At 34.9% G+C, this 13,841-nt stretch overlaps 2 protein-coding genes across 2 annotated transcripts in view; one reads left to right on the plus strand and one right to left on the minus strand.

Moving 5' to 3' along the window:
- LOC123309753 (nuclear pore complex protein Nup107) lies at window positions 1–3,501 on the plus strand. Its single transcript, XM_044893001.1, has 2 exons — window positions 1–1,103; window positions 1,937–3,501. The coding sequence occupies exons 1-2, from the start codon at window positions 85–87 to the stop codon at window positions 3,474–3,476; spliced, it is 2,559 nt and encodes an 852-aa protein (XP_044748936.1). The 5' UTR covers window positions 1–84; the 3' UTR covers window positions 3,477–3,501.
- A 2,285-nt stretch (window positions 3,502–5,786) lies between these two features.
- The window catches only part of LOC123310142 (neuronal acetylcholine receptor subunit alpha-5-like), a 91,958-nt gene continuing 83,903 nt past the window's right edge, over window positions 5,787–13,841 (minus strand). The window contains exon 8 of the mRNA XM_044893543.1: window positions 5,787–6,107. Within this exon, the coding sequence (XP_044749478.1) occupies window positions 5,889–6,107 (219 nt within the window). The 3' untranslated portion in view covers window positions 5,787–5,888. The remainder of the gene's footprint in view (window positions 6,108–13,841) is intronic.

Here is a 13,841-nt window from a genome sequence, read left to right on the forward strand (position 1 = left end):
TGTGTCCTCTAAATTCAAAATATTGATGAATTTTGTTTTTTCCCTCCATAGTTTTTTCTTTCAATAATAAATGGTAATATAAAAATGGATAACGATTTAGAAAGATCAGTCAGATTTTTAGAAGATGCAACTTCCGCAAGTGGAAGAGGTTTGTTCAAAACGGTTGCTTCACAGAGGAAAGGAATCAGTAATCTATCCATCACGATGACTCCCTATGAAATGGAAAGAATAATGCAGGACAAATCTATTTTGGGAGATTATGATGATACAATGAATATTTTAATAGAAAGTAATCAAATGTTAAGTGGCTCAATAATACAAGGTGCAAATCCCTGGAAGAGTACATTGGAAAATTTGAATACTGAGTTTTTTGAAATACTTCAGAATTTTTCTAGTGAACAGGGTATTTTGGAAGTTTTAGCTGATTTAGCTAGATGTTGTTCTGATGCTGTCAATGTAATAGAAGGTTTAAAATCAAAAGTAGCAGTTTCTTATGTTGAAGAGGAGAAACAACTGATTGATGAAAAGAACACTTGGAGACTATTGCTTGTATTATATCAAGATAGATTAGCTATTAGAAATTTAATGAATGATGAAACAATCCTGGATTCTTACACAGGTCTGAGCGAGAAATTATGTGTAGAAAGTTTATTCAAAAGAGATAACTTACTTAGAGAAACCCAGTTGGTTATCGATTGGTTGGAAAACTGTAGCTCCGAAAAAGATAACTTGATTTCAGATTATCCAGATCATACAAGTGGGTGGGAAAATACACTTCATCAGCTGAAATCTGCAGAAACAATTGCATTTAGCAGTAGTAGGAAAATAGTGAATAAATTAGATCCAGATGCTCCTAACTACCAGCATTTACCACTACATGATTTAGATATGGAGGATGAAAAGTTGCTCTCTCAAATTGTGTTTAATAAAATAAGATGTGGAAAGCTAGATGAAGCTCAACAAATCTGCATGTCTAGTGGACATGCATGGAGAGCAGCTCTATTAGAAGGATGGAAATTGTACCATAATCCAAATATAAAAAATGATGAACAAATTGATTCAGATCATATAATGGATTATGATCAAGGAATGAATACAAATGAGTAAGTTTCATTAGAATTTGAATTTTTTAGGCCATAACTCAAATGTTAATAAACAATTGAAGAGCATATTTCCCTAGAAAATTTGAAAATCTTATTTCATTTAATTTACCAAAAATGTTCATACAAGCACCTCTCTGAGATTCCTTTAGGCCTGGTTGCTCAGTTCAGGATTAAGCCATTTGATCCTAGATTATCCTGGCAGAATAGAAGGGAAATTTCAAAATTAATCTAGGATTAACTTTAATTCTGAACTGAGTAACTGGGCATCAAAATCGTCTAGTGACCGAAATTATTTTTGATTTTTGACTCCGTTGCTATGGAAGCAAGTATCGATTTATTATCACTTGCGAAATATATTACTTTTCATAACTGGTTACGAAAATAAAAACGTTTCAAAACGTCAATGAGTTTTATAAAGTTTCACTTTATATGTCAAAATTAGAAAAATATCCTTTTCAGGTCCCGGTGTAATTTTGGGTGGGATTAAAAAAGAATAATCCTGTATATAGAACAGGAGCAAGAGCGATGTAGATAGGCTGTAGATACTGGTTGTTAAAGTTGGACAGTAAATCAGTCGTACTGCTCTCTGGGAATATAATAGGTTTGTTCATAAAGTGGTTCACAACGATTGTGAACTGTACAGAGCAAGCGCAATTGCAATTTCGGATAGTGAAAATCTATCTGCACTTGCTCTGTAAAGTTCACAACTATTGTGAACCACTATACGAACAAACTTTATATAATTTATAAAATGAATATTGAGTTGAAGCCTATAATTTTTTAAGTTTTTCGAAGAAAACTTATTGCATTGCTGATTCAATATATTCTTTCAGTGATCTAAAAGATGGTGAATATTATGAAACTGAAGGAAATCCATCTAGGGATGTCTGGAAGCTCATGGCAATACAATACTGTAAGAAAGAGTATCTCCGGTTAGAAGAGAAAGCTGCAATTGCTGCTTATTCTGGCATATTAGCATCAATTCTACCAGCATGTAGGACATGGGAAGATTACTTATGGGCTTATTTACGTGCTATGGTCGATATAAGAGTAGAATCAGAAATAAGAGAGAATGTCAACAAAGAATATGCACCTCTACCTGATTGGTTTTGGGATCAGAGAATGTCTCTTAATGAAATATTTCAAAAGTTGGAATCAACAAGTCCTCAAAATGTTGTTATGGAAGCCAAATCACCTGAACATATAATACAGAAGCTGCTTATACTGGATGAAATCAACCAGCTTGTGAAAGTAATAGAAGAATGGGTTAGTGACGCAAAAGCCTCAACGATGTTCCTGCGTTTTGTTACACATCTGATGTTATTTTTGGATCAAATTGGTCAACTGAATAGCAGAGAAATAGTGGAAACATGCATTGAACAATATGTGAAAAGATTATGGAAACTAGGGGAAACACGTTTGGTTGCTTTTTATCTAAGTAAAGTTAATAGTAATCTTCAAATCTGTCTTTACGCTAAATGTTTGGAAGAGATTGTTGATAATGATGAACGTCGAGAAGCTCTGAAATATGCTGAAGATTTTGAATTGAGTGTGTTTGAGATAACCAAGAAAATTGTTGAAAATGTTAGGAACAAGCCTCAAGAGATGGAAAATAACAGTCATTTGATGACACAACTGACAGAAACAGATCTGTTTAAGATTTCATCTTTGGACTGGATTCTTTTTTATGAAGAACAGAGGGCAGAGGCTCTTATACAGAGTAATGCTATGATTTTCACATTCTTAACTTTATCGAAAATAGATGCAGCTCAATTAGCATTCAATAAAATTCCACCTGAAAGTGTAGAGCATTTAATGGGGGAAAATACCAATAAGAATCTAGAAAAAATATTGAAGGAGCATATGAGTTACAAGGTATACCTGGAAGCTCATGAAGGCTTTAATGAGTGGTTTCAAAAGTACAAAAGCAAACCACAACTTCCTGAAGCTGTACCAGAATCTGCACCGTTTACTGAAAAAGTAGCTTATCAGCATAGAATGGCTCAATACAAAACTGAATGTGAAAGGTGGAAAATTACAACTGAACATCTTGCAAAAGTAGCCAAAGCCCTACTCTACAATGTCCTCCTGTTTCCTGATGGTTGGTTAACCACTAATGCTGATTGGGAGTATTTGAGGTCTATTTGCATTCCTGAAGTCATTTTGTTATTGTACACTGTTTTATCTAAATCAGGATTGCATCAAGAATGTGTTCAGTTGGCAGATATAATAGCAAGTGAAAAGCATCAATTATACAAGGTGTTCTCCAAAGAAAAACTCGGTGAGCTGTTGTTGAATCTGTGTGAGAGTTCTGTTATTCTGTTGAATGGCAAGCAGAATCCATGGGAAGAAGAAACACACTCTTTCATGTAATTTTTCTAATATAGTTTTTTTTCTATACTGCGTTTTCTTTAAAGATATTTATTATAATTTAGAATGAAATTAAAAGGATTGTAGGTTTAACAGAGAACAAGAACAAGGAATACCTTGTATCAACGTGATACAGACTGGATAAGCCTTCTGAAAACATCTTGATTATAAAATTTGTATAATCATTCATAGTATACTTCTTTTACCACGATTTATGGTTAATGGGATCATTGTCCTATCTGTTTCCTCAACCATTATGACATTCAGAAATCACTCGTGATTAATGAACACTGATTGTTTATAGAACATTCATTGATCCCTTGTGAAGAATTAGCCATTATTCACTGGTCTATCAAACTTCATGGTCACATCCACAGACAGGGAAACATTTCAAGGTATTTAGTGGTTATGTTGTGAATTTTTTATTCAAAAAAGTATTCATATTTTGACCAAAAAAATAGACGGACTATGTTTTATATTTACCTTAGTCTAGCTTGAATTTTTAAGAACGTTACAAGTGATTGTAAATTTGAAGTAGAATTGAAATGATGTATTCCGCATAAGAAAGGGTGTAAATGATAAAAATATTTTTTAGAAATAACGACTGCGCGAACAACAGCGGCTGTCGATGTCAACTAGTTTCCGAATTTGACGCTACTGGCTTAGTCGTAAAAAAGAGGGTGCATGAAAAAGACGAAGCGAGGGACGTTGCTGTCTTAGGTCATGTAGCAATGGATCCGACCTTTAGTACTAGGAAATTGTCCGATATGTATCTGGTGTTTCACGCACAACAATCATGAGAATCCTCAAACAACATAAATTCCATCCTCATAAGATACGATTGGTCCAGGAACTGAATGAGGATGATCCCGATCACCTACTTCAGTTCACATATCCGTTTTTCTGACGAGTGTTCATTTTACCTTAACGGCTTTGTAAACCGGCATAACTGTCGGTATTGGTCGGATAAATATTCAAGATTATTTCGTTAGGTGCATACGCAGCTTTCCCAAAATTCAAATGTTTGGGCGGGCATTTATGGAAATTACATAATCGCCCCTTTTTTTATAGCGGTAATCTCACTGGCCAAATTTATTTTCATCTATTGGAGAATGCGCACCACGTTATTTCGTTCAACCGGTGCGTCAGTTCTTTAGATGAAAATTTTCTTCACGCCTGTATTGGAAAAAGGAAACTTATTGAGTGGCCACCCAGATCACCTGATCTGGCTCTACTGAACTTTTTTCTATCGGGTCACCTGAAATACAAGATTTACGCTACTCGGCCTGAGTCACTGCATGGATGATTTGCGAACTAAGGATCAAATGAATGCCAAAAATCTGAGGAATGAATGTACTTGAACGTTTTCAGCAAAACTTACCTTACTGCATGGAATTAAATGGTGCCCATTTCCAGCATTTAATAAACTAATCACAAAAGTAAGTACTCTTCCTCTATTTTACCTGTCATTTCGTTATCGATGATCGATGGAAATTTTCAAGCGAAATTTCAGGATTAGATAAAGTACTTTATATAAGTAGGTACTCATAAGTGCTCACCCTCGTTAGGGGGTTGCAGTTACGGGGATGCAAAGAGCGGAAATTTAAAGAACCCAACTTTCGAAACTGAGTTCGACGCTATCTAATGAATATTTGAACTTTTTGTAAAATGAAAGTATTCTTCATATTTTCTGGTATACGCCATTATCGAGTAATTTAAATTTAAAAGTGTCTTCGAAATTTGAAAAATTGGGTACTTTGGCTGAATACAACTCTGGTTAAAAGATCCACAGAACAGATGTATAGTGCCACAGATTTAGCTAGTTATTCTAAAGGTACTTTTGTTTTTGCAGGGGTGGCACAGCTTATTTTATAAGAACTTAAAATGGCTATATCTTTTTATCAGGGCCCAATTGGAAAAAATGGTAGATAAAGGAAAAAAGTGTTTCTTTTGACCTCAAAAATCAACTGTTGATATATTTGTACGAATAAAAAACTCATCCCTTATAGCTCCTCTGTATTTGGCTGGACATCAACCGAAAATTAAAGTTATTTTATATATTATTTGAAAGTATTCTAATAAAATCGTGAAATGTGCAGGCTGCTCCTAAAATCACTCTCCAAGACTGAGCGATTTATAAAGAAGTACCTATACTGAGTACTTTGTGCTCGGCGCAGCTACTAACTTACTCACAGTTTTGAGCTTCTGAGTCTGAGTGGTCTCACAGAAATCTGTTAGCATATCGAGTCAACACTAATCTAGTCGTTCGTCTCATAGATAGGTACAATACCTATCAAAATAAGAACCAACTCATATTTTCAGAAATATCCTCAGTATATTTATGCGGTACAAGAAAGAGACAAAATCAATGTAATCAGCGAGATGCGAGTGTATAGGTTCCTATGAATATTTAGATCACAATGAATACTGCACAGCCATAATCAATGAAACAAGGCAATAAAAACAGAATGATATTCGGTCAATTGCTGCAGCCAGTAAGACCCAATCCTGCTGAACGGACAGTTTCGTTGTAGGTTTGAAAATATGGTCGTCCGTACAACTGTTGTGATCATCTAAGTCAGTCACATGATGGTCTCTCATTTCTTCAGCTGTCACCCTGTGAGTTAATGTTGACTGGAAAAAAGAAAAAATTAATATCCTCATATTAGGTATTACAGTGTTTGCAAAAAAAGGAGAATTGTAATATTAGATTCAAGCATTAAATTGAGGGGAAAATCATGATGGGCAGATGTTATCCGCCAAAATTAGTAACTGGTATTGCTCCCTCGGGAGCTTATGACTGCTTTCATACGTCTAGGCATAGATTCGATTAAGGTCCTAATGTCTTCCTGTTTCCTGATCAAATTGTTCCGATATTTCTTGAAACTCGAAGCCCATTAGTAACCTCTACAAAGTTCTCTGGTTGGTGCACCCGGACACGTAAGTCTTCCTAGCCGATCCGAAAGATGTTCGATGGGATTGAGGATTGGGGTCAGGACCAAAGATATTACCACAGATTACAGAGTAGAATATTGGATATTACATATTACATATTATGTGTAATATCTTAGGTCAGGACTACCAGCAGACCAGTCCATGCGTGTAATCCCTACTTCATTTAAATAGGCTGTAACGATTCTAGCTCGGTGTTGTCGTCCATTAACGAAAAGAAATATTTAATTTTTCGGAATATGAGCGGGTTTTTCGTGTAAAATTTGAAGACAAGTGCCACAAGTGCCACTTGTGTGGCACAATTTTTTTCATCTGATTTCATTGAGAAAAATGAAAGGGCTCTTCTCCTTAATTTTAATACATAATATATATACAACTACAAAATTTTTCAACGGCACAAAGCATCACACACCTATAATATATATATAGTACAATTCAGCACGGAAGATATCGAAAGGTATTGTACAGGGTGGGCAAATTTCGATGTTTTAGCACTACAGCTTTCAAACCAGTGGGGATAGACAAAATCTGATACCCCATTCTCGTTCTCTTTTTCTGAGAAACTAACATTTTTGGCCACCTTCTTTTGTTTTCGAGTTATAAGCGAAAAATGGGAAAATGGCAATTTCGAAATAAATTTATATCTCCGCTAATACCGATGATAGAGCTCTGAAATGAAAACATTATACGCAGGCACTTTTTTTTTGAGTAGAATCCAGTGGCGTGCTTGTCTTTTTCGCAGGATTTTTAATTACAAAGCTGTGACCCAAAGTTATGTTTTTTTAAATGGGAACACTAGATTTCTATGCAATTTTTTTAAAGCTTAATTTTCACTGATTTCAAAAATATATAACATCATATGGTTTGTATAAATATAAATAATAGAAAATGGTGAAATACCTATTTTGTCAATATTTCTATGGTTTCAACTTTTGACGAACACAGAAAAATAGGACTTCCCATAACAAGAGCAGTCTCCTTTCGGCAATGTCATTCTTTCTATGCTTTTCACCAATTTCCACAAAATTTGAATTTTGAAGAAATTGAGTAGGAAGCATAGAAATGAAAGAACTAATAGAAGGAGACTGTGGTAATCCTAAGATCCTACATTTTTCTATTCTCATCAAAAGTAAAAACCATAGAAATATTCAGAAAATAAGTTTTTGGTCATTTTCTATTATTTATATTGATAGAAACCATATGATGTTATATATTTTTGAAATCAGTGAAAATTAAGCTTTAAAAAAATTGCATAGAAATCTAGTGTTTCCATTTAAAAAAACATAACTTTGGGTCATAGCTTCGTAATTAAAAATCCTGCTAAAAAGGCAAGCACGCCACTGGATTCTACTCAAAAAAGTGCCTGTATAATGTTTTCATTTCAGAGCTCTATCTCCAGTATTAGCGGAGATATACATTTATTTCGAAATCGCCATTTTTCCAATTTTCGCTTATATCTCGAAAACAAAAGAAGGTGGCCAAAAATGACTACTACTCTTGTTAGTTTCTCAGAAAAAGAGAATGAGAATGGGGTGTCAGATTTTGTCTATCTCCTCTGGTTTGAAAGCTGTAGTGCTAAAATATCGAAATTTGCAGACCCTGTACAGGTTGTCCGATTTAAAGTGTCCCTAACCTCCTTGTGGAAACTAAAGGAGCTGGAAGAAAAAGTTGGATACAAAACTTGTCTGTTATCGATTGAACTTTTATTTTTTAAAATCCACCTCAACAAAGGGTGCTCCTACACCTTACCTTAAAATTTTACAGGGAATTCAAAAATGCAATAATATACAGGGTTTTCCATTTAAAATAAGAAAGTTGATACCAACAGGGAAAAAAGTAGGACCCTGTATTAAGGTGGGTTATGAAAAATGAAAGTTCAATCGATTACAGACAAGTTTTGTAATCAACTTTTTCTTCTAGCTCCTTTAGTTCCCACAATAAGGTATAGGGACACTTTAACTTGGACACCCTTTACTATACGACTTCTACAAATCGACTATAGTTTGCACTGACAATTAAAAATCAAACTTGAAATAAGTTTCCAATATATTGTTTCCTTTCCGGAATTGATATTTTGATATCAGAAAAAAAGGAAATATGAAAAAGAAGCCCCGAAAACTGAACACGTTTGTAGAAAAGTGTGCTGGCAATTTTACTGATTTACAGCTTAAAGAACACGTCAAAAAAGGTTGATGCGGAGTACAGGGATACTGGAGTACGCATATACTGGCTGGCATATTTGAGATAAAAGTGCATCTTTTTTGACACGGTTGAATTTGAGGCTTATTTTCTTGTTACTGAGATTATGAAGTTATCATTCTTTACTTCTAATTACACATACCGGTAGATTAGGGTGACTTAAGACGGTCCTGTAATTTGGGACAATTACCCCCTTGCAGATTTCTCTGTTTCTTACCATTTATGAGTGAAGGGACAAACTTATAAGATTGTGTAGCGCCTCTTCGGTTAATTTAACAATTAATTCCTGTTGAGTTTGTCGTGACCAGTGCGTTTGAATTGACAGAAAAAATTAACGAATTCAGGAGAGTAAAAGCGCGTTTTTTAAGGCCCCTATTCTTTCTAGTGCCCTGTACATGCGTTTCACTATTTGCATGTGTAATTTTTTTTCTGGATACGTGGGATATTGGTATATTAGATATGTCATGAAACAAGGTTGTTGACAAATTAAGCGGCAGCATGGATCTCATTCATTTATTTTGTTGTTTCATAGGGTGACTTGGGACAATGCCGAATAGATACAAGCGGCGCATTAGCAGCAGGAAATATGTGGATTTTTCGCAGGATATTATTATTTACGTTATTTACACAAAGAAATCACCAAAGTATGAAAGAAATCAAAGTTCCCTTGTTTTGTTCAGTTTTTTTTACATTTGAGTTGCAATATATTTACTTTCGCTGTAATAGGGGTTTATCATTTAATTTCTTTACCGAATTTCAACTACCTATAAAATCACAAATTCTAATTTTTCAAAATCATACACCGTTCCAAGTCACCTATTTCATTTGAGAGTTGAGAAATCAATAGATTTAACTTGTGTCCCAAGCCTCCCAAATCGGTGGGTGACTTGGGACAAGTAGATTTAATTTTTTTTAAATTTATATCCGACTTCTGAAGCATTGTATCCTAATCAATATCTAGTAGTATCCTAGTCAATAGTCATTGAGCATATTTAAACCTCCTTTTCAGATAAAATAGATCACGGTTTTTAAAATATGACAAGTTGAATTTAACAATCGTCCCAAGTCACCCAAATCTACGGTATGGAATATAGAATTACACTGCGTCAAAATCTTAACGACCGTCTACCCTGTACCGACTCACAGGCCAACAAAATGAAAAAAAAATTTGGTGCCGGAAATCTAATATCTGATTTTAGATGTTTTTAATGTGCTGATTCCAAAAATGCCACCAGATTTTTTCTATCAGCTCTAGTTTCTGAGATACACGTTACAGGTTAAATGGTATATTTTTTTCTGATAAAGGACAACAAATGTGTTCTTTTACATAACGGTAACAAATATGGCTCAATTCCTATTGGTCATTCTACTACCATGAAGGAAGAATATGAAACAATAGCATTAGTTTTGAGAAAAATTAAATACGAAGAACATCAGTGGTCAATTTGTGTTGATTTAAAAATGATTAACTTCCTCCTTGGACAGCAGAGTGGTTATACAAAATATCCTTGTTTTTTGTGCCTTTGGGACAGCAGAGCTAAAAATGAGCACTGGGTTAACAAAAATTGGCCTTCAAGAGATGTCATGATTCAAGGAATACAAAACGTGATCAACGAACCTTTGATTTCAAGAGAAAAAATCTTACTTCCGCCCTTGCATATCAAGCTAGGCCTAATGAAGCAATTTGTGAAGGCTTTAAATCGAGATGGAAATTGTTTTGGGTATTTGTCACGTAAATTTCCTGGCATTAGCACGGAAAAAACTAAAAGCTGGTATATTTGATGGTCCTCAAATAAGGCAACTTGTTAAAGATCCACAATTCACCACATCAATGAACGAGACTGAATCTAACGCTTGGAGTTCATTTGTTCAAGTAGTACAAAATTTTCTTGGCAATCATAAAGCAGAGAATTACGTAGAATTAGTGGAAACTATGCTTTCAAATTTTAATATTCTCGGCTGTAACATGAGTATAAAAGTTCACTATCTCCACAGCCACCTAGATCGTTTTCCAGAAAACTTAGGTGATTGTAGTGAAGAACAGGGGGAAAGATTCCATCAGGATATTAAAACTATGGAAGATCGTTATCAAGGACGATGGGATAGCCACATGATGGCGGACTACTGCTGGAGCCTTCAGCGAGACTGCCCTAGTAAACTCCATTCTAGAAAATCGTATAAAAGAAAATTTTTATGTGATTAGTGACTAATGTAATTATGTAAATTAAGTTTTTGCAATAAATACTTAAATCCATGTGTCTTTGTTTTTTTTAACTGTCAATAGTAATATTATATATTATAACAGTTATAACGTAAATTATATACACAATTTTTTTAAAAAATCTCAACAACTAGATCTGATAGACAAAATCTGAGAACTTTTTTACATTCTGCATCCAAAAATTACTCAGGAACAGTTAAAAAATCGCACAAAAATGTGTGTTGGCTTGTGAGCTACGGTAGCTACGGACAAGGGGGCGCCTGCTCCAATAAGCGCCCAGTGGATAAACCGTGTTATTATCCTTGACTTATTATCCTTTGTGGTTAATTGTGTGAATTTCCTTGTAGCTTTGACTTGAAAATGAGACCATTTGAAGGGTCTCGACGTTAGTCGTCTGTGTTTTCTCCGAAGTTATAGTGAATCGCCCAAACTTATCTGTCCTTCGATATCATGCTAGTTTGATAGTTTTATTAAATTTGAAACATTACCACCAAGTGTTATAAGAAACTATAAGCATTTTAGCATTACGTTTAAGCAATTTTATATTAATTATTCATCAAAATTCCATATGGGACTTGACGACGAATTTGTTTGAACGTACTCCAAACTTTCTGAACCATTTATCCACGGATACGAATGGTGTAAGTGAATCGTACTCATGCCAACCCTCTATATTAGTTAATGAAGGGTTTTCAGAATGCTGGAAAGTCCATTAAGATTTGATGCCTCATGCCGTCATGTCCCATCAGAATTTAAAACTGTTCTTTTTTTAAGTGAAAAATGGAGAATGGAGGATTAACATTTCGTTGGAGTATTAAATTTTAACGTACTTTCTTGCAGCTGGGCGTTAGTGGTATAGAAAACAGAACCATTGGTGCACCCAGAATGATATTATGGGTTGGGCACACATAGGTTATGGGGGGCACGCACAATGGCACACATAGCTTGATGAAAGTTACACCGGAGGCGTTTGTGCAAGGTCCTAGCATGGCAAAATCTGATGCCGAGGGAATTTAGACATTCCGTACATATATTTGGCACCCAGAGCTCCGTTTGTCCCTCATTCAATAAATGTGCCCTATATTTTGCTGGCCCTATTTGAAAATATTTATAGGCAGTAGGTGAATTTGTTGAAATATTTATGGCAGTTATCTTACCAAAGCCACTCGCGCAGTGTCATCTGTTACGACACAAGTAAGAAAATAAGAAGAAGGGCTAGTGCGCTGCTATAGACACACGACACACAATGATCAATGGTATAGCGCTATTCGCTCTGGGTGCCAAATACATATACGGAATGATTTTCATTCATGGAAACGACAGTTTCCAAAAACATAATATTAATCAAGAAAGTTTATTTTATCAAGTCACTAACTTGTAAAACTGACAGTTAACTTGCAAAATTTTTACAAGTTAGTAGTATTATTTACATTAGAAAATTTTGTTTTATCGTCATATATGTTGAAAATCATGGTACAATTGTTATTTCCAGTAACACAGATTTTTGATGATGAAAGAGTTGATACTGATGATGATGAACCATCTGTTGACTCAGAAACTGCTGAACTCGAGGACTGCAGAACATTTGTACTCTCCTTACTACCAAATAATTTGCTAGACATTTCGATTTTTTTGTTGACCGAATCATCGACATAACACATCGCAATTTCTGTGCTCTTCCACCCTCCTGCACGCTAAAATATCTCCACCCGAATCCGCAACCATAGTGGCTCCAGTTCTGCGAAAAGAGTGACCGGTGTATAACTCTGGGTCTTTTAAACCTAAATATTTCGCTATTTGCTTTGGGACACCACCAATAGTGTGTTGGCCAGCATTAAGGGAAATGCACTTTCCATGTCGGTATGTCAAAAAAAATCTTAGGCTTTCTGTTCCAGGAGGCCGAAGATTTACATATTTTCTGTATAACATGCAGGACTTGAAGATGCAGCCATTATGGGTTATGGTGAATCTTCTTGTTGTTAAATTTTTTGTTTGCCGCAATGTCACAATAACGTATTTTCCCATATCTTCTACATCATTCATGTTTAAGGAGAGAATTTCGTCACATCGACAACATCCAAAAATCCCAAATATTGTTACAATTTTCGCCAGCAACCACTGGTCATCAGGAGCATGTAAAAGAAATTGTTCAGTCTCTTCTTTACTTAATACCTTGGCCTTTTTCGGTCTATAACGCTCATTTTTTCGTTTCAGAAACGCTATTACCAAAGATTATAGAGTAGAAAGATGGGAAACGAGGCGACTAAAGCGATTTGAGCGCCATCTGTGTGTCACGCGTGTCTTTAAGACGCTAGGACTGGTTAAAATATTAATTTGAGTGCCATTTGCAGAAATATATGAAATTTTTTAAGATTTCAGACGTCAATTTTGATCAAAGAGGTTTTGAATGTTTTGATTCTCGTACCGCTTTTTGTTTATCTAGCTCGTTCTAGTTGCTGATTTTTTAATTTTTTTGTCTTATTTCTTGGTGAAAACATCAAAATATTGTTCGAAAATTATTGAATGGTGAAGAACGGTGGATCAAATAATAAAATGTATTTTACGTGATTAAGTTTTTCACTCAACTAAGGAAAATGGAAGCGTAAGTATTAAAAGTCACATTAACATGTGAATCGGTCATTCATTGATTCTAATTTTCAGTGCTCCGAAGTGGATAAAATTCTCAGAGCTTGAAGGCAATTAATTCAGCAAACACTACTTACTACACCATGTGCAATGAACATTTTACTGCAGGTCAATTGAGAACTGTTCATCGACGTAAATCAGTGGCGGCTCGTGGGCCTAAGAGGCAGGGGTTCACAAAATTAAAAAAAGCCATTGATTTTATTGAATGAGAAAGGTTCAAGAATTTACATAATTGTTAACTATTCTGAACAGTGTTTGAAAATGAAATCCATTCTTCTTTCCTTTTTTGCAGCGAACTTATCGATGACCACATCGTTAAAATTTGGTAGATTTTCAATAAATTTTTTTTC

Source organism: Coccinella septempunctata, chromosome 3 (assembly GCF_907165205.1).
Source record: "Coccinella septempunctata chromosome 3, icCocSept1.1, whole genome shotgun sequence".
Lineage (NCBI taxonomy): Eukaryota > Metazoa > Arthropoda > Insecta > Coleoptera > Coccinellidae > Coccinella > Coccinella septempunctata.